Consider the following 25,056-nt stretch of genomic DNA (forward strand, 5'->3'; position numbering starts at 1 on the left):
ACAGAAATGATCCACAAGTAAGATGCTTTCTGTACAACCCAGGGTCACTGTGTGGCTCACATTGCATGTGCTAGAGCTGCACGCGTGTCTGTGTGTTAGTGTAGTACGTACCCATCCATGCACATGTGTGTCTGTACATGTACGTGTGTTTGCACCTGTATGTAACCGAGCAGCTGTGCGCTCTGTTGTCTAGGAGATTTGCTGGCTGCAGGGCTTGAAGGACCGGCAGAAAATGAGGAAAGAGATCAGGGCATGCCTTCACGGAGGTGAGCCTTGCTCCCTCAAGTACATAATTAATCTCAGAAAAGCCAGGAGCCTGCCTTCTATTTTTATGTCTCTCAACACCTTGCACGGCTATATAAATATTAATAATTCCAATTGAATAAGTCCAAGATGGGCACGGCAGCCAGACCATGTTGGGTGGACACATGATCATTTTAAACAGGGATCATAGATGCCTGGGGCGTCTGCTCACCCTCAAAGACCCCCATCCCTAGAACTGCAGTCCAATCTCCAGCCCGCCCGGCCTAGCTGATTAGACTAGCTGATTAGAGTGCACACCTGACCCAACGGGCCCATCATTTCTTTCCCCTGAGAATTTGGATCAGGCAGGGAGACTGCCAGCCCTTCTCAGCAGAAGGTGGCTGAAGCCTGAACCTGCAGCGGCAGAACTGTAGGCAGCGTGTTGTCCTGGGACAGCCTGGCTGCTAAGACAGAGGGACGGAACAGAGGGGAAGGCGCACAGGAGGACAACAGCGGAAGAAACAGCCTCTTGGGCCCCATCTAGAGGTGGGACTCCCCTGGGGTCTCCTCGAAATAAGCACCCTTGTTTGGGGTAAGCTGCCAAAACAGAAGGAGGCTGCTTCTTCAGGTCTTGGAGCAAGGTCCATGGCTCCTGGGGCAAGCATCACAACACGCTGATTTGTCCTGCGGTGATTAAAATACTCTCTGGTTCTGAAAGCTTTAGCAAAATCCCCTGGAAGGTTACATGATGAGACGGTCTCTTATTCATTCATCGGGCCATCCAACTGGGAGACCTCATGTTGGAGGGCACACGGGGACTGGGTGATGGGGGCCTCGGAGCCCCCAGCCCACTCCAGGAGGCCCGCACACAACCCACTGTACACATGGGGGAGAGCAGTCAGAAAGGTTTCGGGCGAGGAGCCCCACTTCCATTCCGGACCCCCTAGACACGCCGCCACCGGCTTCTAGCCCCTGCTGGCTACGTGGGCGCCAGCGGGGGCGGGATTCTTCAGGCCCCGCCCCCAACAGGCCACACCCACACGACGGTCCCGCCCACAAGACGCCCCTCCCCTCAGCTCGGGCCACTCCCACCTCTCGGCCCTGCAGCCTCCGAGCCTTCGCCCTCCCGCGCTGCCCGGTACCTGCTTGGGCGCCGGCGCTCGGTCGCCCCGCTGCCCTCGTGCGCCTTGGGTGCGCCCCTCCGCTGAGGCGCCATCGGGCCAGCCCGTCGTGGAGCCAGACGGAACGCAGGAGCCGCCCCGAGCCCGGGACGAACGCCGGGAGAGGTAGCGCGAGGCTGGCGCGGCCGGGGACGCGGAGCGACGCGCTCGGCCGTCGACCGCGGGGCTGACCGCCAGGCCCGAGCAATCGCTGGCCGAGCGCCGAGCGCGGCGGACCCGTGCGCGGACCTGGACGCACACCCGCATCGCGCCTCGCCGGGCCCAAGTCCTCCCCTCCCCTCCTCCATCCTCCCGGTACCCGCAGACCTGGGAGCGTCGGTCTGAAGTGCGTCGTCGCCCCGCCCTGCGTCCTTCCCGGGTCTCCAAACCTTTCTCTTGGGGCCGGAAGGTCTCCCAGCTCTTCTTTGGGGTTACTGCGCCCTACTCCTGAGGTCTCCGCGCCCCACTCCTGGGGTCTCTCCGCGTCCTCCTCCCGGGGTCTCCACATCCTCTCCCGGGTTCTCCAAGCCCTTAACTGGGGTCTCGGCGCTCCCTTTCCGGGGTCTCCGCGTCCTCCACTTGGGGGTCTCCCAGCCCTTCCTTGGGGTCCTGGCGCTCTCCTGGGGTCTCGCGAGGGCGAAAAGAGTCTCTGCCCGCTTACGACGCTCTCTTTCTCCACTAGGAAGAAGTGCCCAAGAGATTTTTGTCGTGTGATTTCACAAAAGAGACTGAGATGTCAGGCTCCTCACCGTTTAAGATGCGCCTTGTTCATTTGGACCTTAAAGGAGCCCCGCCAAAGGTCTCATACCTCGCGGAGGTGGGAGCTGCCTTTTCTCTCCGGGGAATCACTTTTGCCTTGAGTTTGGCCTTTCACGTTGTGAACGCTGTTCTGTGGAAGTGTGTCCTTAGAACTCAAGCACGGGGTCTGGGCTGGGTCACGATGGTGGCAGTAGCATAGATTAAATTCCCCCCAACTCCCCTCACAGAGCAGACAGCAGCCAAGGTAGGAAAGGAAAATGAGAAAGGACAAAAGAAACCCACAACCTCTTCATTGTGGACTGAATTGTGTCCCCCAAAGTGTTACGTTCCAATCCTGGCCCCTCCTACCGTGCATGGGACCCAGTTTGGAAGTAGGATCTTTGTAGACATCGTTGGCGTGAGATGAGGTCATGCGTGTTGTCGTAGTGTACAGTCAGTGATGATTGTTACTGATGTACAGTCAGTTACTGATTACGCATTTTATGAAGTAGGCACAGCTGATTTTCAGTCCCAAGCTGGTGTGTCCTCCTTTTATCTAGCTCGCGTCAGAATGTCCCAGCTTCTTGGGGAAAGAAAACTTTGACAGTAATGGCAACGAGAATGTCACAAGTCATATGAAACTTGCGAGGGCCCTCACCTGGACACGGGTTGCTGTTTGAAGCATCTGCAGGAAGCCCTTCCTTTAATGCTCACAGTGTGCGCTTTGTCACCTCGGCTGTGACGGCAGACTGGAGGAAAGTCTCAGCTTTGTGTACTGTAGACATGACCTGGTCCTAAAAATCCTTGAGGACAGGAATTCACACCCTTTGAAATAAAGATGGAGCAGTCGGGGGAGGGCTGGGGAGGAGCCCCGGGAGGGAGCTGGGACCTGCCCTGCCTCTATTCCCTTTCATCTCCCTCTACGGCTCATTCTGGGCACGTCCCGCCAACCCTCCAGAGCCCTGTCGGTCTCCCAGTTCCTGGTGCTCTAGAAAGCTCCTGTGTGCTGCATCTCCGCCGGGAGAGGCGCTGCTCTGTGACTGGAGTGCGCTGTCCCCGCTGGCCCAGCTAAGCCACCAGTCACTTTAGAGGCAGCCCTGCTTCACAGTATGCGGTTCCCCACCCCGTCAAATGAACGTGTCACTACGTTAGACAGTTTGAATTGGTATAACACAGAGTATACATTCCAGGTTAAAAGTGTACAGGGAGAATACGAATACCAACTACAATCCATACCCGTAGCTAAAAAGAGTCCACCTGCTGCATGTGTGTAACTTCCCTTTCAAGTGGTCACTTCTTCCTGACACCTCTCCTTTCCCCCCAGGTGTTTCCTCTATTCCATGCCCTGGGCGCAAACGGCCTCCTCATTGAGTATGAAGACATGTTCCCCTACGAGGGCCACCTGAGGCTGCTGAGGGCCCAGCACGCATACAGGTACCCATGCTGCCCTGTGAGACAAGGTGGGGTGTGGGGGGCCATGGCGGCCTGGGCATGCCAGTGGGCCCGGGGAATTGGACAAGGGTGGGACAGTCCTCTTCCGTCTTTAAATGCGTGTCTAATTATAAAAACAAAACGTGTTCACTGAAGAGTTGGGAAACGTTTAAGGGATGACAAGCATGGGCTATAGGCCCCACGAAGGGGAGCGGCGGCCTGGTTGTGGGTAGATGTGGAGTGTGGAGAGAGCCCCGTGCCAGGGCCATGCAGGGGCAGGACGGCTCGGCCGTGGTCACAGCAGGCTCTTTGTGGGAAGTGAATATTAAAGGGAGAGTCAGTGAAGTCGGATGGTGGGCCCAGTTTCTGATAAAATGACTTCCGGCTGCGGTAGTGTTTGGGTAAGAATAGCTGGTAAAAAGCAAACCGTTATTTCAGGTCAGAACAGCATTATTTCCCCAAATTGTAGAGCAGGAGTGTCTCTGAAACCTTTAGAATATCTGTTGAGTTTTCCAGAGTTAGTGTTTATCTAGGAGAGTGTCCAGGAGCCTGACAAGAAGAGGTTAGGGGGTATGAACGGGAGCTGGGGTGTGAACAGCAGTTGGTGTGACTGAGATCTATTGTGAACAGGAGCTGGTGTGACCCTCCCTGAGTGATCTTTGTCTCTGCAGCCCCTCTGAAATCAAAGAGATCCTGCATCTGGCCACAGTGAACGAGCTAGAGGTTGTTCCCTTGGTACAGACATTCGGACACATGGAGGTGAGTGGGGGGAACGGGAGTCATCTGGTGCCCAGGTGTGGGGTTCTGGGGGGGCCACAGGCAGGAAGCGGCTTGCTCCTGAGAGCCCCTGCCCGGCAAACAGCTGGAGTGCAGAGCTGTGGTCAGAGCCCCCTCTATCCAGGAATGGAGGGTGAGCCTAGGAGACGCGTGACGCCCCCGGAGTCTGGGGGGCCCAGCTGTTGGCTTTTTAACTTGTATCCATCAAAGTATTACTGTGCAGCGTCAAGGAAAGAGAACATGCTCTGTTTTCTGTGTCTTTTCCTCACTTAACACCGGAAATATTTCCCCACACTGCTGTGTGATCTGCAGCAGTATTTTTCACAACTGTAGCAAACAGTGGGACGCAAACTAAGCACCACACTGAGTTAATAGCTCTCAGGTTCCGTTTCTCCTCTAATGAATCCACCTATTGGGTCTACTGACAGCCCTTCTCCATGTCTTCACTCACGTGTGATGCCAAAGCTGTCTTCACTTCAGGCACACTTCAGGGTCGCATTCTGGAGCGTGTCTTCTGGGGTTCTGTCCCATAACCAGCCCCCCAGTTCTCCTGGTTGACTCTCCCTGCTGTACTCTCTGGGTTCTCGTCACTTTCCACCGCAGGGGACCACGTTCCCCTGCACAGCACCTCTCCCGAGACCTCGGTGTCCTCCGAGTCACTAAACCCAGCAGCAGGTTTCGTTGTCTCTTACTTTCCTCTCAGAGGCTTTTGGCATCACTGACAACTCCCTCCTCTGGAACCCCGCTTCCTTGTCCCCCTACTCTGTCTGCGCCTTGGCACCCATGAGCTGTGTGCCGTCCTGAAGCTGCCACTGACTTGGCAGTCCCCACAGCCCCTCCTGAGGCCCCCCTTTCACTTGATGCCCTTTCTCTGGATAGTGCCATATCCGCTCCTGCCTCCCCTTCCTGTCCTCGTGACTCCCAGATGCTCGTCTCCAAGGGCCCCTTCCAGACTCAGGGAGGGGCTGACCAGCCCCACCAGCCCCCCACGCCTGTTGCATTTTCAGCCCCTTGGCAGGACGTGCTGCTTTTGCTGCTCCGTGTCCTGACTCAGCATTGCCTCCATCCCACTGTTACCCTCCTGTCTGAACACCACCTGGCCGACTGTTAACCATCCTAACGGGTCTCCTGGGGTCACTGTGCCCCTCCTTTCCTCCACTGCAGCCAGTCTGATTGTCTCAAAGTACAGCCCCTTCACCCCACACTCCCCCCTCACTTACGTGGCCTTATTCTGCTCTTAGGGTGGTTGTGCTTCCTGGGCACACATAACAAAGGACCACAAAACCAGGTGGCTTGAAACTGCAGAAATTTGTTCTCATAATCGTGGAAGCCAGAAGTCCAAAATCCAGGTGTCAGCAGAGTTGCTGCCTCTGGAGGAAGACATTTCCGTGGGTTCATTTGTCACAACTGGACCCTTTTGCTGAAATAACTGTTCAAGTGTTTTTCCCATTTCATTTTCTGAATTGTTGAGTTTTTAAAGTTTTTTGTATATTCTGGATACAAGTCTTCTGTTAGATATATGATTTGCAAATATTCTCTCTGAGTCTGCAATTTGTCTTTTCATTCTCTTAGTGTATTTCAAAGGGCAAAAGTCTTTCATTTTTGAAAAGACTTTTGATGAATTCTGTTTATCAGTTTTTCTTTGATGAATCATGGTTTTGGTTTTGGTGTCATTTCTAAGGATTCTTTGCCCATCACCAGGTCCTGAAGATTCTTCTTCTAAAGTTTTACACTGGCACATTTTCCGTTTAGACTTAACCATTTGAATTTTGTGTAAGGTGTGAGGTTTAGGTTGAGGTTTATATGGTTTGTGTATAGTATATAACCACTTTCCTAAACCGTTTCTTGAAAAGACTATCTTTTCTTTGAAATTTTGGAGTTTGGAACTGCCTTTTCATCTTTGTCAAAAATCAGTTGACCATATTTGTGAGGGTCTATTTCTAGACTCTATTCTGTTCCATTGATTGAGGCATTATCCCTGTGTCAGTACCACATTATCTTGATTATTATAGCTTTAAAATCATGTAGTGAGATTTCTCCAACTTTATTCTTTTGTTTCAGAATTGTTTTGGTTATTTTAGTTCCTTTGCCTCTCCATGTTTATTTTAGAATCAGTTTGTCTGTATATCTACAAGAAACCTTGCTGGGATTTTGACTGAAATTCTGTTAAAATTATTGATCTATTTGGGGGATATTCCCTCTTCACTATGTTGACATTTCCAGTCCGTGAACATGGTATGTCAGCCATTAATTGTTTTATTCCCCTAAGTTTTTCTTTCCACCCTGATGCTTTTAAGATTTCCTGTTTGTGTTTGCCTTTTAGCAGTTTGGTTACAATGTGTTATGGTAGATGTGGGTTTCTTTGCATTTATCCTGCTGTGGATTTGTTGAGCTTCTTGGAGCTGGAGATTCTTTTTGATCACTTTTGTGAAGTTTTGGACTATTTCTTCAAGTGTTTTTTCCGCCCTCTCCTCTCCTTCAGGAACCCCCTTGGCATATACATTGTTATGCTTGATGTTGTCCTATGGGTCCCTGATTACTGTCCACTTCACCTCTTCTCTCTGTTATTCAAATTGAGTAATTTCTGTTGATCTATTGTCCAAATCACTGACTTTTTTGACATTTCAAATCTGGTGCTGAGCCCATTAAATGGATTTCTCATTTCCATTATTGTAAATACTTTCTTTTAACTCTGGGAGCATTCATAACAGTTTATTTGAAATTACTGTCGGATAAATCCAGCATCAGGGTCCACTTAGCATCAGTTTCTAGCGATTGTTGTTTTTTTTTTTGCCCTGAGTCTGGGTTTCACGTTCCACTTTATTTACATGTTTCATAATTTTTTGGTTGAAAACTGGATATTTCAGATTATAACAGATCTGATTTTTTCCCCTGCAGGTGGTTGTAAGTTGCCTGGGTTTAATCTGCAGGATCTCTCTTTCCTGCTGTGTGTGTCCACTGATGCCTCTGCTAGTTTTTTATTCTTATTTTTAGCCTGGCTTCCTAGGGATCACCCCTCCGACTTCACAGGGTTTGGGCAGCGGTCGTACTTAAGCCTGTCAGGGTACACCCTGTGCCTTGGGGGCTAGGGGAGGGCATTCCGAGTTCAGCCGAGGCTACTTCCCACCCAGCCCTCTCAGGTGTGTAGTCCCTAGTCAGCTGCCCTGTGGGAGACCTGGCGTTTCCAGAGTCACTTACATCTTTGGCTGCTGGTGGCGCCCCCCAATGGGGACCACAGAGTTTGGGTGCGTTTGCTGCTTTTACTGACAGTGCCCCAAGGGGGAACCACAGCCAGCCCTGAGTGGGGAGGGAAGCAGCCTAGGCACGAAGCTGTGGAATCTGTTCTCACTCAGTTACAGCAGTCTTTCCTGAACCCACGTTTCCCAATTTGCTGTCCACCTTTGGGCGACTTCCAGAGCCCCGAAGACGTTGTTTTTGACAAATGATTCTGGTTCTGTTTTGTTCAGAGGATTTGCCATCCTCTTCATGCCACTATAGCAAGCAGCCCACCCAGCCTTCAAATCTGAATGTGAATGGACCTGATCTAATCTGGTTTCTCACCAGGCCCAGTTAGAATTGGAAGGATAAAGAAGGACTGTGATGAAGCCGCTGGGCCTCCTGCGCTCTGCTGCTTGTCAACATGACCCAGGGCCACCTCTCATACTGCCACACACGCCCTCTGCGGTGACTTTGAGTAGGTGTCGGAGTTTAAACCAAGACTCGGCTGGTCACGACTCAGAGGCTGGAGCCAGGAACGCAGGTTTCCTTCGCAGTGGTTCCCTGCTGCAAGGAGCTTGGCACGAGCTTCTCTCCCCAGTGTCACTGAGTTCCCTCATGTCATCTCTCTGCAGTTTGTGCTGAAGCACGAGGCTCTTGCTCACCTCCGAGAAGTGGCATTTTTCCCCAACACCCTGAACCCCCATGAGGCGGAGTCCCTGGCCCTCGTCGGAGCCATGATAGACCAGGTCATGGAGCTGCATCCGGGTGCCCGGTGGCTCCATGTGGGATGTGACGAGGTGGGTGCCTGCATCGCCTCTTCTGCAGCAGTCTCCTTGTCTTCACTTCAGGGTCTTCTCCCACCTCATGGCTTCTTTTAAACAGAAAAATAGTCCACGTGCCAAAGGACAAAGGAGGACTGGCCAAGGAGGTGATCCCCAGTGAGGGCACTGGTGCCGCTGACCGTGACCCTGCCCAGGCAGACCTGCAAGTCCAGCAGGCACAGCCCCCAGGCACCAGTGGTCAGCAGTGGGAGGGGTTGGGCCCAAGGTGGCTGTGCCACTCACACCGGCAGCAGGGAGCCAGGTCATGCTGTCAGGGCTGGCAGCAGGTGCGAGTTTGTGCCGGTTACTTTCTCCACCTAAAGAAACAGTTATGGGTGGTGGGAGAAAGGAAGTGTTTCTTTGGGGCCATGGAGCACTAGCAGTGAAAGGTGGTCCCTGGGATGCCGGGGGGGCCGTACCCCCGCACCTCGCCTTCTGCTTTACTGCTTGAGAAGCACGGACAGAGCCTGGGCAGGAGGATGCTGAGCCGGCCACTGAGTGTGGTTGAATCTGAGCTAGGATGGTGGTTTGCAGATGTTTCAGCCCCAGGAGCTGATTTTTTCCTTCAAAGTAAATCTTTTTGGGGGTAGTAAAATACACATAACATAAAATTTACCATTGTAACCATTTTAAAGTGTATGATTCGGTGACTTCTAAGTACATTTAGCATGTTTTGCAGCCACCACCATCTAACTCAGGACCTTTTATCCGCTAAAAAGAAACCCCACACCCCTCAAGCAGCCACTGCCATCCCTGCCGCCAGCTCCTGGAAACCCCTTGTTTCCTTCATGTTTGTGGATTTGCCTCTTCTCCACGTTCCGTACATGGAATTCTACAGCATGTGGCCGTTTGTGTCTGGCTTCTCTCACTGAGAACGTGCTTCGTGCGTTTTTGTGGCTGAGTAACACTCCAGCCTGTGTGTAGACCGTGTATTCCTGCTGGTGGACATCTGAGCTGTTTCCGCCTCTGGATGCTGTGAAAGGAAATCTCGAGTGGAAGGTTAGGTGTCAGTGAAGAAGGCAGGGTCACCTCCACTGCCACCTCCTCACATGCAGCCGGCCCTGCGATGCTCTCAGGCCACGGCATGAACGCGTGGTCACTCCCGAGTGTGTCCACGGCTGAGCACCGGCCATCCGAAGGCAAACCCCTCCTGAGTCGTCCTTCCTTCCAGGTGTATTACCTTGGAGAGGGCGAGGCCTCGCGGCAGTGGCTGCAGCAGGAGCAGAACACCAAAGCCAGACTGTGCCTGTCCCATGTGAAGGCGGTGGCCAGCCATGTGCTGGCCCGACACCCCACCACGAAGCCCCTGGTGTGGGACGACATGCTGCGGGACATCCCCGAGGACCAGCTCTCAGGTCAGCCCCGCGGGGAGGGTTTCCGGGTGCCGCGGGGAAGGGAGCGGCGCTGCCTCCGAGCACACCCCGCCCCCAAGCAGAAACTGTCATCAAGCTGCCGTCAGTCGCCCCTGAAACTTTGAGTCCAGTGCCGGGAGAACCACTTAAAGTTTCTCTGTGAAGGCACCGTTGCCCTAAAAGGCCAGTGGAGTATTGCCCGAGTACCGAAGTGAACGACAGCGGCCACGAGGCCCAAGCCCGGGCCATCAGGAAGGGTGACGTGCGGCGGGAGGGTCTTCATGGGCCTTGACCCTGTCCAGTGCTTCCAGCAGCCTCGGCCCCGCTCAGCTGGAGGCTGGCCCTGCAGGGGCCGTGGCTGAGGTTCGCTGAGGGAAGCAGCGGCCTCCCCGGCCGCACGCTCGCCCTGCCTGAGGCTTTGGGATGAGTCGGGAGGTCGGAGGTCCGTCCACTCAGCCCCGGCCAGGGCCACATGTGGTGCTCCGGTGCCCGGTCATGCCCACGCGTCTGCAAGGCTCAGGTGTCCTCATGGCAGCCACCACCCACATGTGGCCACTGGGTTTTGGTCAGGATTAGTTAGAATTAAATCAGCAGCGTGTCCCTGCGGCACCGGCGCTGAGCACCCCAAGGCCGCTTGCACACAGCATTCTGCCCTCAAGGGAAGCTCTGGGCTCGTCCTTCGCGGGACTGCAGGGGTCTGGTCGTTTCATGGCTGGCTGTCTTTGTGGCTGGGGCATTGCCCCCAAACACAGCATAGTGTTGACTCTGTACCTAAAATCACGTGTCCTGGAAAAGGTGGCTAGTGTTGCATTTTTATGCAAGAAGTGTGGGCTGAGAGCTGTTTGTGGATGGTCTCAGCACTCACGTCCTCTCTGCCCCCAGCGTCAGGGGTGCCACAGCTGGTGGAGCCCATGCTCTGGGACTACACGGCCGACCTGGATGTCCACAGCAAGGGTCAGTACCGTGTTGCTGGGGGGACCCTCTAGCCCTGACTGGGGGGCGGCAGGGGCCCCGGTCGCTTGGCTCATTGGAATCCGAATTGCCTCTGCTTCCACAGGCCCCTCCCCTGAGGAGCCCGGCCAGCCCTGTCCTGCGGCCAGGTCCTCAGAGGATGGCCTGTCTTAGTGAACAGGCGGCCTGGGGTCCCCATGAGCGGCGTCTGCTCTCACTGAGATTTAAGCCCACCCCGAGCTAAGCCCGGCGGGCGTGGCTCCTCTGGTTTCTGTCAGGACCTCCTGGCGTTGGGCATTCATGTTTCAGGGGGGCTTGGTGGCCACAGCCTCCTCGGGACCCGTCTGGTCACACTTCTCACTTTGTTCCTCAGCCCTCCTCATGGAAAAGTATCGGAAGTGTGGTTTTCGGCAGCTCTGGGCTGCCAGTGCCTTCAAAGGGGCCACGGGGGTGAGCCAGGCCCTGACACCTATCGAGCACCATCTCAGGAACCACAGGCAGTGGCTGCAGGTGGCTGCCCACGGGCCAGCAGACACGCTGCAGGGCATTGTCCTGACCGGCTGGCAGAGGTGAGTCCTGCACTCCAAGGAGCAGCTGCACAGAAGAGCCATTCGGAGTTGGGCCCTTCACCTCTGTAGCTGCCCCCAAGCTCTGTATGGGGTGTCAGTGCCCTCTGCTGCCCTCCTGGCCCCTCCTTGTCTGTTGTGCATGCCTGTCCAGAGCCCGCAGCCTCCTGGAGGCCACATAGACGTGGCTCACGTAGAGTGAAGACAGGGTCAGATGTGGGCTCGTCAGGAATTCACACCAATTTAAAAGTCTAGCTGGTCCTGGCCAAGTCCTGGCCGTAGGTCCCACTCTGTGATGGGGAAGCTGGAGGAGGCCAGGTGGTCCCAGGACCAAGGGCAGGGGAGCACCCCAAGCCCTGGGGGATGGTGGGGGGTGGCAGCTGGAGGTAGGGCCTGGGAGGCAAGCCCCAACCCTCTGACCTCACAAAGCTGAGTCAAAGAACTCATTGAGGATTTCAGGCAGGGCCCTGTGGGCGGCGTCTGCAGACATGGAAGCTGAGGGGCCCTTCCAGAGGCAGCAGCCAGCTCTACAGAAGCTTCTAGGTGCCTGTCCTGTGGTAAAGGGAGCTGTGTACCAGATGTGCTGCTGTGCAGGGAACTGAGTGCCCCTCTCCCGTGGACGTAGGTACGACCACTTCTCCGTGCTGTGCGAGCTGCTGCCCGTGGGGATCCCGTCCCTGGCCGTCTGTCTGCAGTCGCTCCTACAGGGTACGGTGCCCTGTTCTTCCCAGGAGGACGGGGGGACAGGAGGCGCAAAGGCTGGGCGTCCTCGGGCTGGACTGTGGTTTGTGGTGGGGGAGCACATGCCCACAGCCTGGCCCAGACACCCTGCTGCTGGCTCAGGTCTTCAAGTCTAAACTGAGGACAGGCCAGGAAGTTAGGGGGACGTAGCCCCAGACACGGTGAACCCCCAAAGATTCATCACGGGTGGGGTGCAGACAGAGCTGCTTTTGCTGCATCAATATCCTGGATGCCTGGCTGTGGGGACAGAGCCCCAAAAAGCAGTTTCCAGGCTCTCGGCCTCACATAGAAAGGTGCTGGCTCAGGTAGTAAATGGCTGTCGACTGTGATCAAATGGCCATCAGCTGTGGCTAGTTGGCCGTCAGCTGTAACCAGTGAGCCATTGGGCACTAATATAACTGCCGTGGCTAGGCTAGCAAAAAAAGGGGGAGCTAGCAAGAAGATGGTGGCTGAGTCTGCAAGCGGCACAGTGAGGGTTGAGAATTGTGTTGCTCCTGGTTCCTGTGTCTCCAACCCAGCCGCCAGCGAGAGTATAGTGGTGTGACTCCCCTACCTATGGCTCCGTGAGTGTTCCTTTTTGGCCTCACCATGTCCTGCGTTTTTATGTGGGGAGTGGGAGCAGAGACCCTGCCGGACATCCTGCATGACACATGGCATAGTCGGCAGGATACCCCACAGGCTGCCCCGCAGGCCACCTCTCATGACAAATGGCACAGCGAGCAGGATCCCCTGCACAACACATGGCGCAGCGAGCAGGGTACGGTGCCGGCCAAAGCTCTCCAAAGGACGGTGGAGCAGTTTGTGCCTATGAACACTCAGTTGCAGGAAGACCAGGAGGAGCAGCTGCCTGAGAGCTGGAACCCCGTGGAGGGGTGGAAAGACGTGGACGGTTCCCCAACCAGCAGAGGCCGGAGAAAGCGAAGGTTGTTGCTGCCCCGTGGGCTGGGAAGTGCTTGCTGAGGCAGCCTGGATGCAGGACTTGTAGTCCCAGGAAGAAACGCTTGCTGAGTCCTCCGTGGGAGCTGAGGGTGAGGTCAAGGTCATCCCTCACCCTCAGGACAGCCCTGGCGAATGACTATGGACTATGGGGAATTGCCTTCCATCCCTAATTTAATGGACAGCTTGACTGTTTGGGAACATACCACCATGTAGTGGAACTGGCGGATGTTTGCTTTTGTGTCTTGACCGGCCGCCATCGAGAATATGTAAGCACCTTGACTGTGAGCCGCTGTTGTTCCAGCACAGTGCCATGAGAGGCCCAGAGAGAGTGGCAGTGCCCTGAGAGCCCTGGCTGTGTCCAGGAAGTCTGGCTGAGCCCAGAGAGAGTGGCAGTGCCCTGAGAGCCCTGGCTGTGTCCAGGAAGTCTGGCTGAGCCCAGAGAGAGTGGCAGTGCCCTGAGAGGCCCTCGTGTGCCCGGGTAGACTAGTGGTACCCTAAGAAGTCCAGGAAGTCTGGCTGTGCGCAGAAGTACTGGTGGTGCCCTGAGAAACCCTGGCTGTGACCAGAGAGCTTGATTGTGTCCAGGAAATAGCATTCACCTCCAGACTCCTCACACAGGGCCCCTCGCGGAAGACGCTTGTCGCGTAGATTGTGAGGCGAGACCCTGTAGGTGTGGAGTGTGGGGACAGAGTCCCAAAAAGCAGTTTCCAGGCTCTCAGCCTCACATAGAAAGGTGCTGGCTCAGGTAGTAAATGGCCATCGACTGTGATCAAATGGCCATCAGCTGTGGCTAGTTGGCCGTCAGCTGTAACCAGTGAGCCATTAGCCATGAATATAACTGCCGTGGCTAGGCTAGCAGAGAAAAAAGGGGGAGCTAGCAAGAAGATGGTGGCTGAGCCTGCAAGCGGCACAGTGAGGGTTGAGAATTGTGTTGCTCCTGGTTCCTGTGTCTCCAACCCAGCCGCCAGCGAGAGTGTGGTTGTATGACTCCCCTACCTATGGCTCCGTGGGTGTTCCTTTTTGGCCTCACCGTGTCCTGCGTTTTTATGTGGGGAGCGGGAGCAGAGACCCTGCCGGACATCCTGCATGACACATGGCGTAGTCGGCAGGATACCCCACAGGCTGCCCCGCAGGCCACCTCTCATGACAAATGGCACAGCGAGCAGGATCCCCTGCACAACACTGGCACTGCCACTTCCTATTCACTGTGGGGGCCATGGGATGGTCCCAGCGTGACCATCAGGGCAGCAGTCACTCGTGTGCATTTAGGCTGTGATGCTGCTGAGGAATGGCGTTGGCGCAGAGAGCTGTCCGGACACAGGCCCGCGGGCCCGACCAACACGCTGTCTGAAGAGGCCTGTGCTGTGCCCAGCGACACCAAAGGGCGGTCCTCGGCTCCCTGCTCTGTTCAGTGCGTGGCTGGGCTGCTCACACAAAGGCCCGTGACTGGCTGGCTGGTTCCCGCCGTCTGCGGGGAGGCTGCCTCATGCCTCCTGGGGGCCATGCGCCCTCCCTGCCCTGCGCCCTCCTGCTCAGCTCTCACGGGTGTCTATGCACGTTGGCACCACGGGCCTCGCTGCTCTGGAGCCTCCCATCATGTGGGCAACAGCTGCAAGGTGCCACGTGAGCCCAGCCCATGTGGGCTGCCGGAAGGGCCGAAGCGGGCTGTTGCTCGGACACGCCCTCACTGCTGGAATTTTCAGTATAACACACACATTTTCACGTTTCATGAGAAGCAGCGGGGTCTCCTTGGGCTGGCACATTCCCGGCTGGCCTGGCCAGGGGCCCTGCTGGGCCACTTGGCTCACTGCCCGGCCTGAGGGCCTGGGGGTCAGGACAGCGTGGCCCGTGCAGGTTCCCTCCCTCCTCACTGCCTCTACCTGGTTGGTTGCAGGAGGCTTTTCCGAAGATGTTAAAGCAAGAGTGGAGAACTTCCTTGGAATTCCGAGCCTGGAAATCACCGGTTTCCCCAGGTAATCCCCACCCTCTGTCCCGCCCCCCAACCCCCTCACCTCGTCTCAGCACCTTGGTTCTCTGTGCAGTGAGGGGGCTGCCTCCTTCCCTGGCAGCGACATCCTGGCCCTCGTCACGCAAGTTGGCCTCCACCTACGCAGCTCCGTGGACGAGATGCTCCACAGGAACAGGTGGGTGGGCAGGGGAGCGAGTCCCCGCCCCACACCCCACACCCGCCAGGGCGAGGGTGGCCCATCCTGCACCAAGACTTTCTAGGGGGGAAGCAGCTTTTCAGAATTTCTAGTAGACCGTGAAGTACCATGCTGAGGCTGCCTTACCCCCGGCCCCTGCGTGGGGCCCACCTGCGTGTGTGGACTTGCCCCCAGGTACGTGACCGGCTGGTTCAGCTCCTACCATCGCAGGCGGAAGCTCGTCCACCCAGTCATGATCCAGCACATCCAGCCCCAGGCCCTCAGGTAGCCCCCACCCCCGCGGCACCCACCCCCAGGGCTGCCATCCTCTGTTGCGTGGTGGCAGTTTTCTGTGGCGACTAGCTCTGACAAGCTTTCTGGGTTTCACAGCCGTGGACCCCCCAGGTGACTCAACTTCACTGAATTGGCCGTGCCCTTAAACCTTAGAGAGGCTAGGCCATTCCTAGCCTGAGACGGTGGGGGCACCAGAATGACTTGGGCTGGCTCCAGGCTCATCCGGCCCAACCAGCCAAATGCTGAGGTCTACCCAGCACAGCGGACACAGGGTCCCTGCCAGCCAGCCTCCCTGGGCTCTCCTGGCTCACAGCTCAGTGCTGAGGCCAACACACTGTCCCCGCAGCTGTTCACCAATGACAGGTGTGTGACAGGTGTGGGCACCAAGAAAAGCCCTGCCAGCCAGTCGTACATACAGTACGTTTCGGGTTCAGGTGTTAAATGTGACAGTCACTCATTGATTCCCAGCAATGCCGACTACCCCATTTTATGGATGGGTAAACTGAGGCACAGGACCAGACCGACATGGGGGTTGTGGAGGCCGTGAGCTGTGCCGAGGGTTGTCCTCGGGCAGGCTCACTGCTGTCTGGGCCCTCAGTCTCCTGGGCAGGTGGAGCGCCCTTGCTGGGGAGCTGGAGGCCGCCCTGCGTCGCGTCTTCTACCCTGACGCTGTGGAGGAGTGGCTAGAGGAGAACGTGCAGCCCAGTCTGCAGCAGCTGCAGCAGCTGCTGCAGGACCTCGGCGAGGCGGCTGGCCCCGGGCCCCCCCTGGCCAGCCCGGGTCCGGACACAGGTCAGGACCCCTGAGCGGAGGGGGCCTGCCACACCCTTGTCCAACCACGTTGGGCTTGATTCCTGAGTCCTGGATGGCCGTGCAGAGACGGCGCCTACGGTGCACGTGGTTATCGTGGGGAGAGGAAGGTGGAAAACACGGAAGGAAATGCACGTGGGGCCCCGTTCACTGGTCTGGCAGAGAACGTTAATGCTTTTGAAATAAAAAGGAAAGTAGAAGCTCCAAGTCACGCTGAAGGAATTGGCCAACCTCATTATGCCGCTGGCTCAGGCTGGTGGCAGTCAGGCCTTTGCAGCGGCCCCAGCACAGGGTCCAAAACAAGCCAGCCCAGGTGAGCGTGGGGTTGGCAGGCCGACCCCTACCCCTCCTCAGGGCATCTCTCAGCCCTCCACACGAACGTACCAGAACCCAAGTACAGCATTTCACTCTTTATTTTAGGGAAAAAGCATTTCAGATTTGGCCATTGAAAAACCTAAGTGGGCAGCTTTAAATGACTGTTCCCAAACTAAGGGCTGGCTGCCGAGAAGAGAAGATGCCAGCAACTGCTGTCCTTACTGTCCCCCAGACAGCTGCAGCCCTGATTTGGGCGATCCCCGGTTTCCTGAGCTCTCCCCGGCAGTTCCCAGATGCAGCTTTGAAGCTTCTTCTCTCGGGGTCCAGCTTGCATGGGCACAGCCCACTTCCTGCCACATACCAACAAGCCCAACTGCCAGGTCTTCCCAGGGTTGAGAGAAGCTGGGACTCTGATTTCTAAGGGCGAGGTCCTGGTTTGAATGCATGACGCTGGACAAGATAACCTCTTTTCTTGCCAAGTAGCCTTGGCCTGGGCTGAGGGGAGGGAGGGGCTGCTCCCCGTGATAGCCCAGCTGTAGTCCTGCTTGGATACGAGATGAGCCACCTTGGTACAGAGCGGTTTGCAGCAACCAGAAGAGCCCCACAGTGTCCACAGGCAAGCACTTGTGACTACTGGGGACGTCTGGACAGGAGAAGGATGCTGTGTGGGGCCGGTCGGAGAAGACGCTGGGATCCCAGGAACACGCTGGCCTCCGTGTCTGCAGAGCCTGACCCAGCCGCTGGCCCCACGCTGGCCTGCTGAAGCACCACTGTAACCTGCGCGCTGGATCCCCGTGGGACGTGAGCTGGCAAACCTCCCCACTCCAGTGCTCCATCTCGGCAGGAATGCTGGCCCCAGCCCTGTCACACCGACACTGTTCAGGCACTGTGTTTCCAGGAGGCCTATGCCCTTCCTGCACCCGTTGGAGGCTGCAGAGAAGGTCCAGCTGTGGTTTTGCTCAGAGGGCAGATCAAGCAGCAGAATGCCTCCCTGGGGCTGCCAGGGACTCAGTCGGGTGAGGAGGGAGATGGGCAGGTGGCCCATCAGGCCTGCCGAAGTGCTGTCAGAACCAAGGCCAGGGGCTCCAGGGGGGTCAGCTCTGGCTCTCAGGGCCGTCGGCCTCGCTGTCGCTGCTCTGAGACAGCTCCATGGGACTCTCAAGGCGGTGCAGCTCCAGGAAGGTGGCAATGAGCATGGCGATGGCTTCCACGTCACTGGGCCGGGCCAGCACCGAGAAGAAGGGCTGGTTGCCACACTAAGAAGTGCCAGCACCACCAGGGCTCCCCACCAGGACCCAGCACCTTCCGTCCTGGCCCCTACCCTCACCTGACCCCAGCCTAGCCCTTGTCCTGTAGGGACCCCTGAGGCCCCCATCCCCTGTCCCGTCATCATGGGGAACCCTGGCATCCCTATCCCCTGCTGTCCCTGTGGTGACCCCCGACACCCCCTAGCGGTGATGGCAGGCCTGTCCCCAGCCGCCTCTCCCCGTGCCCCACTGGGCTGCCCCACGGTACTGCATGGTCTGTTGTGAGGACCACCCGACAGGGTGACCCAGCTGAGCAGCCCTGGCCCATCACACTGGCCGCCTCGGCTTACCTGCGGTGGCCCATGACAGCGCTCTGGGTGAGGGGGTGGGAGAAGCCCGTCGCAAAGCGCAGCATCACCACGTAGCCTTTCCCAAAGTACCGCACCTTCTCTTCCTCCACGTTCACGTCCCGGATGTCATTCAACAGGACCACCACTGCGGTGGGGACAGGTCAGGTGCATGGCAGCAGCAGCACCCCCCCATGTGCTGGGCATGGTCACTTCAGGGGCCTCTGCAGAGGACCGCATCATGCTGGCTACTCTGCAGAAAGCGCTGGTCACTGTCTGAGTTCCAGCCTCAGAACACAGCCGAGACGCTGACCTGGGATGTCACAGGTCAGTGACCAGTGCAGGGCCACACCGCTGCCGGTTAATGTCCTCTGGGTGAGAAGGAATGTTTGCTGGACCCATCGTGGCCTTGAGAAGCCTGCCTGTCATCTCATGAGCAGTCTGACACATCAGGGGGCAGTTCAGCACGATACTGCCTGTCTTGCTGCTTCCTTTCCCCAACTGCTGTAAATGCTTTCCTGGACCCTAGTGTCTGGTCAACGAGCTGGGGGCCGCCTGGCAATAGCCTTCAGGCCAGGGTGCATCTAGGGGCACCCCATGTCTGTGAGGTGGTCCACAACCCCGTTCACCAAGTGTTTCCAGGCCTCCGGCCCGGTCCCAGCCATCACACACGTTCGCTGCCCTCCATCCAGCTCGCAGTACCCAGTGTCCCTTTTGATCCCCACAAACCTTGGTCATGGCCGACTCTGGAAAGAGTCAGCAGCTTCTTATACAAGCTAAACGTCTTCAGCACGACCTTCCCAGTGCTCTTGTCAAAGACAGCTTCCTGGAAAACCCCCAGAAGGGTCGTCACCCGGCTGCTGACCTCTGTCATGAGCCGACTGCACACCAACCTCCAGGGAGGGGGCCTGAGCTCGCTGACTGTCCCACCCTCGCCAGAGCAGGCACTGAAGAAGGGGGCACCCCTTTTCCTTCCCATCCCAGTAACCCTGATGCCCCAAGTGCTGCCCTGCCAAAGCCAAACACCTGCAGCCTGACCCTAGGACTCCAGACAGTTCAGGGAGCACAGCAGGCCGGGGGTAAAGAGAGCGGGACACCAAGGCAGGTGCTCTCTCCTTTTTGCCAGCAAAAGTAGAATGGCCAAGATCATCAAACAAGGGAATGGGGGCCAGGCAGCTCAAAGGACTCAGGAAGGGAGTAAGGAGGAGGGGACTGGCCTCCAAGGCAGCAGGCTGGCACCTCGTTTCATTCCGTGCTACAACACTCAGGAGGAAAGTGGGTAAAACAGTCATGAAGAGCTTCGAGGAGAAAAATAGCTTCAGACGATTCCTTGGCCCAGGAAGTCACGGACAGCCAACACCCAGGGGCTGAGCCCAGCTAACCAGAAACCCCTGCGCTAGCGTCTCAGGATGGGGCACCAGGCCTGGACCTGCCTGCCTGCAGAGTCTCACTGCAGCAAACCCGAGCTGAAACCGGTGCCGGCCTTACCTCCCACTCCTCCAGGTTCTGTACGGCCACGAACAGGCAGCCCGTGACATAGAAGAGCTTCCAGCCCAGACTATCTGGAGGGTAATCACAGGGCACAGCCAGTGAGGGAGGATGGCAGTAGAGGGGCAGAGGCCAATCTGCCCACAGGGTACCCCCCAGCACAGCTGCTTTCCCAGACAGGGCAGGGGTGGCATCTGGGGGTCCCCACCCAGGGCAGCTGCCTGGCCTTGCTGGCCCTGCCTGTCACTCAGGACCATGTGGGACACATCCCAGCGGCTCTTCCCTCAGCTCTTCTGGGTCTGGGTGTTTACTCAAGTGGTCGGATCTTGCCGGTCATGGCATGGTTTGTGATGATGGAGAAGTGGGGACACTCATGGGGAGTGGCTGACGGCATGGTGCGTCCCTGCAATAGAACCCTAAGCAGATTCAAGAGAGCGCCTTTTCGAAGGATAATTTTTGACACAAGAAAATGCCCGAGATGTAAGAAGTTAACGGCGCAGGCTGCAAGGGACGTGGGCATTAGGAAGAAGACCCGTGCACGGGGTAGTGCACCAAGGTGGTGCAGTGCCCATGGACCACCAGGGGGCGGCGGTGAGGGCTGCCGAAGCTAGGCCTTGGATCACAAGCCATGGGCTTGCCTTTTCTATTTTCTGAAGAGCTGAGGAAGTTCCTGGGGGGCAGATGGTGCATCTCACCTGCACTGTAGTAGGCAGCAGCCAGGCCAATCGACAATATTCCTGCGAAGAGAAAGCGGGTGCCTTCCTATTGGGCCCCCACCAGCGAGAGCCCACCTCCTCCCCACTGTCAACAATGGCTGTGGGCGGGGAGCAGGGCAGAGAAGACCACCAGATTCAGAAGTGGGGGAACAGCCAGGAAGTTCATTCAGAAACATGGCATATGCTGTTCATAGTATTCACTGGACATGTCCGTCCATGCGAGCCTCCAGAGCTGACTGGGGAACAAGACAGGGGCCTGAGGTGGGTTTTACCCACGTGGTGTGGAATGAAGACAGGAGGGTAGCAAAGAATCACAACACGAGAAACAGGCAGGAGGTCACATGCAGGGTCATGGGAGAGAAAGACCAGAGACAGGCTACTGAAGGCACAGCAGCCTCTCCTCACACCTCCAGTCCAGTCCACACAATGCAGCTGCCTGGCAGGTGCAGGACCCTCCGATTGAGTGGCGGAGATGGAGGCCAGGGCAGCCTCCCCCACTTACTCCTCACTGAGGAAGAGGAAAAACGGACGCACTGTCGCCCATCACGTGGGCCTGTGACATAAATCACAGACACCTGCGACCAGGTGTATGGAAGCAAGTGAAACAGGAAACATGGGTATAGGGACCTCAGAAGAGCACACAGCGTTAACGGAAGGATGTTAGGTGGTGAAAAAGACGATAGACATACATCATCTATAACATCTATGCACATAAGATAAAATTTGCAAGAATACAAAGTAAAATAGTTACTATATTTTGCGATAGTAAAACAAGGGAAAAAATTCCGTTTAATTTTCATCCTTCTTTAAAGGCAGGTTTTTTTATTTGGGGGAAAATATGGAAATCCTCACCAACTAGCAGAGACCAGGATCTGATGCCCGGAGCCCTCTTCAAATGAAGGCAGGAGCTGGTACGCGTCTCCACCTGCATGTACATCCCTGGACCGTGTGGGCACCACTCTCAACAGGAGACCAGGAGCTGGGGAGGGCAGACACAGACAGCTGGACCCCTGCAGTCACTGCCCACTGACAAGCGTCTGGCTCACCAGGGCAGGAAGCCGGGGCTGGCCCACCAGCAAGGCCAGTACAGCCTGGGTAACCAGTCAGCTTGTGCTGACCGCAGTCTCTGTGGCCACCAAGCACATCACTTAATCCCCCAGGGACTGGTTCTCTGTAAGTTAGGCCCTTCTCTACTGAGTTATACTGACTGCACTGGGCTACTTCCTGCTCAGACTTGCAAACCGTCATCAAGCACTCGATCATTACCTGCCCCATGACCTGGGACTGGAAACGTCAGTCTCAGAAACCGTTAGCCCGCTGCAGCCTTCAAGCTGCCGGCACTGTACCAGAGCCCAGCAGAATTCCCTCATTTTCCTGTGCTGGCCTCCGCCAAAAAGGGGAACTGCAAGTCTCCTCATGGTTTGAGTCTGTTCTGGCATGGACACAAAAAGCCTGCTCCAGGGTCTCCTCCAGCTGCTGAGACAACAGCCTGCACAGTCGGGGCCCGCAGGTCTAAAAGCATGGGCTGCAGCAGTGAGTCCCCCAAGGGAGCTGACCTTGCACTCACCCTGCAGACCAGTACAGTCAAGACGCTGGCCCCCGGGACCCGGCTCTGAGTCGCTGCCCAGATATTCTCTGCAAAGTGAAATCAAATTAGCGGATTTAGTTCTCACACAAGAATCCTGCATCTTGGCACATCACTGGGCTCCCTCGCTTACGTCATTCATCTGTCTCCACGCGCGTCTGGGCTGCCCGCGCAGCAAGGTCACTGGCCTGAGCGAGGGCCGCCAGCCTGCCGCCCAACCCCTGCAGCCCCCCGGCCGCGGCCTCACCGGCCGACGCGGATGCGTCCCGAGCCCGCAGTCCCGAGAACGGGATCTGCAACCCCCAATGCCCACCGCGATGGCGACCACTGCCAGTCGCCTACCGAAAACGCAGACCGGCGGACGCAGCAGGGGAGGCCTGGGTCCGCTGACTTCCAGGGTTGGGGGCGGGCCGACTGACTTCCGGACCCGCGGGGCAGGGTGAGGGCTGACTTCCGGGGTTGGAGGCGGGTCGTCTGACTTCCGCACCCGCAGGGTGGGGAGGGACGGCGGTGACTTCCGGACTTGTGGGGCGGGGCGACGCTGACTTCCGGTTTGGGGCGGGACCGCAGACTCCTGGAATAGGAGCTGGGTGTGGTGCTGGTTCAGCAGTCGTGAGGACGGCGTATCCTCCGAGTGGTTGGACTCCAGCGGAGGGAATGTAGGAAAGGGGATGCGACAGCGCTGACTTTGGGATTGGGGGCGACCCTGACTTCCGGCCTCCCATTTAACCACCCCAACGTGGTAGAGTGAAAAATGATCCCGGAACAGCCCTGGCTTTGTTGCAGAGCAAGTGGAGCCAGCAAATGCAATCAGAGAGCAAGTGGTCTGTGCAGTGGCGGCCGCGGGTTGTGGAGGCCCCCTCCCTGTCCTGAGAACGTCTGGGGTAACTGAACCCTTAGAAGGTCTGTCATTTATACCTAAAAACGCCGTTTAAAATGGCCAGGAAAATATGAAGCATTTAAAGTTAATCTAACAACAGATGTGTGCAAATTTATGGTAAAAATTGTTTAAAAGTTGCCTTTACTATTTCCAACCAGATGAAGGAAACGGACCCTACCTGGAACAGGAGAGCCTCCACCGCACAGCCATGGCCTACTTCAGTGGTCTCCAAAGTGGGATGAGCAAGATCTGTGAGATACTGGAAGAAGATACTAGAGCTTGCGTTCCTATTTATTTTTCTTTCAATATCTATTTTTACATGTTTTGTAATTTACATAGTTTAATACAATAGTGTATAATATTGCCTCATAAAAAATATACATACATCAGTATGTATAATCCTAGCAGTTTTACCAATATACGGACACGATAAAAATTTTGGAGACAACTTTTCTCCTTTACCAGTCGACTTCGGATACTCTCTGCCTGTGGTTCCTAACCCTAAACGTGCCTCAGAATCACCTGGTGGGCTTGTTGAAATACAGACTGCTGGGCCCTATTCCCAGAAGTGGGTGGGACCTGTAAACTTAGATGTTGCTGATACTTCTGGTCCAGGAATCACACCTTGAGAACCTCTGCTGTAAGCTGCAGCAATACTGGGCTCTGCCTGAACACGGTAGGTTCTCTCAGCTCACATTCTGCTTTGTTGAAACGGCCCTCCCTCTGTTAAGATTCTACATCATCTTGAAGGTCCATTTAAATTGTTGGTAACTCCTTAAGTCTTTACTGTTTGCTGCAGCTGGAAGTGATCTTACTTCTCTGAATTTAGGTAGAACTGAGTTGATACCCATAAAATTCTACTTTGCATTACAGTTATTTGTATAATTTCATGTTTCCTACTAGGTTATAAACCATTTAAAGATGAAGGCTACGCTAGCGTTCTGCAAATATTAAATGAGTGAACAAATAATACCTGATTTGGTTAAAATCCTGCTGAATATTGGTAATGGCAAAAGACTGGAAGTAAATACAATGTCCCTAAGTGGGGGAACTGAGTGAATAAAATCTGTATACTGTGCCAATTATCAACGCATTATATCTCAGGTCTAAATTCCAGACTTCATTGCCTGCTCTGTGAAAATGGATCTGAGCCCTTGATTTTTTATTTTATTTTTATTTTTTGGTGCTCTCTAGTGTGATGTTAAGCTTTGTCAATAGAGGGTGATGGATAGACACTGCAGGAAGAAGACCTTTTCTTCTTGGTTCTTGGAGAAAAGACTGATTTCGGATCTGAAGCAAAAAATGAACAAGGAAATGTATCAAAAAGCAGAGAGACTATTAGTGTCTTATTAGAAGAACTTCAGAGCCTAACTGAAGAGATTCTCATTGCTGAAAAAAGATAAGTATTTGAGCAACAATAAGCATAATTAGAATGAATTGAAAATACTCATGTATTTAAGTACATCATTCATCATAATGGAATTTTTTTGTTCACTTTTGAAAGATGATGAGAAACAAACTTGGTCTTTTTGACCAGTTAATGAAGGAAAAGAATCAAGCATTTATCCTGCCTTTCTTTATAAACTTTACAACGGAGAAACCAAACAGTGGAGAAGAATTTCTCATTATAGAAGTATTCCCTCTAATAAATGAAGAACAAATGGTAGGATTTAAATATCACCCTAATGGATGGATGGGTGGGTGGATTAATCGAGCTAGGCAATTTCATCAATGGCTGGTAATTAACATCACAAAAAGTAGAAACTCCTCATGGAATTACACAACTGGCATCTATGAAGTAGTCTTGCCAAAAAAAAAAAAAAAAAATTTAACCTAGGATCAAGCCACTAGAACGTTCCAATTACCCTTTACTGTAAATTCAGAGGGCAAAGGTATACTAAAGGACTCCAGGAGGATGCAGTCAGTAATTGCAAGAAACCCTAGGTGAACAATCTGATTTCTTGAATGGAACCTACACATGTAAAACAAAACAAAGATACAGACTTAAGACACAGATTTCTCTGTACTATCTGCACCTTCTAAGTGATCCTCAAGTTATTTCAGAACAAAACGACTTTTTTTTTAAAAAAAGAGAGACTTAAGAAATACAAAAACAAATTGTAATATAGACTATTAGAACATATTGGACCTTGTTTAGATCCCAATTTAAACTAAAAAAAAGAATTTGATTGGGGAAACCTGGACACTATATTTTTGATTAAATTAAGTAAGTGTAATTTGCTTTTTTCACACATGATAATAGTATTGTTTGTTTCAAAATCATTAACAAAA

The 25,056-nt window shown here is 55.0% G+C and overlaps 3 protein-coding genes across 11 annotated transcripts in view; 1 reads left to right on the forward strand and 2 right to left on the reverse strand.

Moving 5' to 3' along the window:
* Nucleotides 1-1,720, reverse strand: part of OGFOD3 (2-oxoglutarate and iron dependent oxygenase domain containing 3) — a 16,464-nt gene extending 14,744 nt beyond the window's left edge. Inside the window, exon 1 of the mRNA XM_033090470.1 lies at nt 1,386-1,720. Coding sequence (XP_032946361.1) covers nt 1,386-1,711 — 326 coding nt within the window. The 5' untranslated portion in view covers nt 1,712-1,720. The remainder of the gene's footprint in view (nt 1-1,385) is intronic.
* Nucleotides 1,394-25,013, forward strand: HEXD (hexosaminidase D). 8 transcript variants are annotated; one of them, XR_004421326.1, is made up of 14 exons: nt 1,615-1,749; nt 2,086-2,220; nt 3,466-3,575; nt 4,244-4,331; nt 8,201-8,365; nt 9,561-9,744; nt 10,624-10,695; nt 11,066-11,261; nt 11,884-11,966; nt 14,833-14,911; nt 14,981-15,082; nt 15,278-15,367; nt 22,923-23,440; nt 23,959-25,013. XR_004421326.1 is itself a non-coding variant. In XM_033090463.1 (13 exons), the coding sequence occupies exons 2-13, from the start codon at nt 2,137-2,139 to the stop codon at nt 16,180-16,182; spliced, it is 1,485 nt and encodes a 494-aa protein (XP_032946354.1). In that variant the 5' UTR covers nt 1,394-1,529; nt 2,086-2,136; the 3' UTR covers nt 16,183-16,393. The 8 variants fall into 8 exon arrangements, 7 of the variants coding, with proteins under 7 accessions (XP_032946354.1, XP_032946358.1, XP_032946353.1 ...); XM_033090463.1 differs by lacking the exons at nt 1,615-1,749; nt 22,923-23,440; nt 23,959-25,013 and adding exons at nt 1,394-1,529; nt 15,951-16,393; XM_033090467.1 differs by lacking the exon at nt 23,959-25,013 and having other exon boundaries at nt 22,923-23,908.
* On the reverse strand, nt 16,582-22,781 carry LOC117013379 (cytochrome b-245 chaperone 1). Of its 2 annotated transcripts, XM_033090471.1 has the most exons (8): nt 22,227-22,386; nt 21,867-21,934; nt 21,152-21,278; nt 20,279-20,320; nt 19,584-19,657; nt 18,825-18,921; nt 18,099-18,243; nt 16,582-17,716 (listed from the first exon to the last, which is right to left on the reverse strand). In XM_033090471.1, the coding sequence occupies exons 3-8, from the start codon at nt 21,234-21,236 to the stop codon at nt 17,596-17,598; spliced, it is 564 nt and encodes a 187-aa protein (XP_032946362.1). In that variant the 5' UTR covers nt 21,237-21,278; nt 21,867-21,934; nt 22,227-22,386; the 3' UTR covers nt 16,582-17,595. The 2 variants fall into 2 exon arrangements, with proteins under 2 accessions (XP_032946362.1, XP_032946363.1); XM_033090472.1 differs by lacking the exons at nt 16,582-17,716; nt 18,099-18,243; nt 18,825-18,921; nt 19,584-19,657; nt 20,279-20,320 and having other exon boundaries at nt 21,151-21,278; nt 21,856-21,934; nt 22,227-22,781.
* Nucleotides 25,014-25,056: the final 43 nt, after the last annotated feature.

The sequence above is a fragment of the Rhinolophus ferrumequinum genome, chromosome 21 (assembly GCF_004115265.2).
Source record: "Rhinolophus ferrumequinum isolate MPI-CBG mRhiFer1 chromosome 21, mRhiFer1_v1.p, whole genome shotgun sequence".
NCBI lineage: Eukaryota > Metazoa > Chordata > Mammalia > Chiroptera > Rhinolophidae > Rhinolophus > Rhinolophus ferrumequinum.

Coding starts and splice junctions, on each gene's coding strand:
- HEXD (XM_033090463.1), top strand. CDS start 2,137: ATGTCAGGCTCCTCACCGTTTAAGATGCGCCTTGTTCATTTGGACCTT. Junction 10,696..11,065: donor CCTGGATGTCCACAGCAAGG/GTCAGTACCGTG, acceptor TTTGTTCCTCAG/CCCTCCTCATGGAAAAGTAT. Junction 15,368..15,950: donor ATCCAGCCCCAGGCCCTCAG/GTAGCCCCCACC, acceptor GTCCTCGGGCAG/GCTCACTGCTGTCTGGGCCC.
- LOC117013379 (XM_033090471.1), bottom strand. CDS start 21,236: ATGTACATGCAGGTGGAGACGCGTACCAGCTCCTGCCTTCATTTGAAG. Junction 19,658..20,278: donor TGCTGCCTACTACAGTGCAG/GTGAGATGCACC, acceptor ATTACCCTCCAG/ATAGTCTGGGCTGGAAGCTC. Junction 18,922..19,583: donor AGAACCTGGAGGAGTGGGAG/GTAAGGCCGGCA, acceptor GGGGTTTTCCAG/GAAGCTGTCTTTGACAAGAG.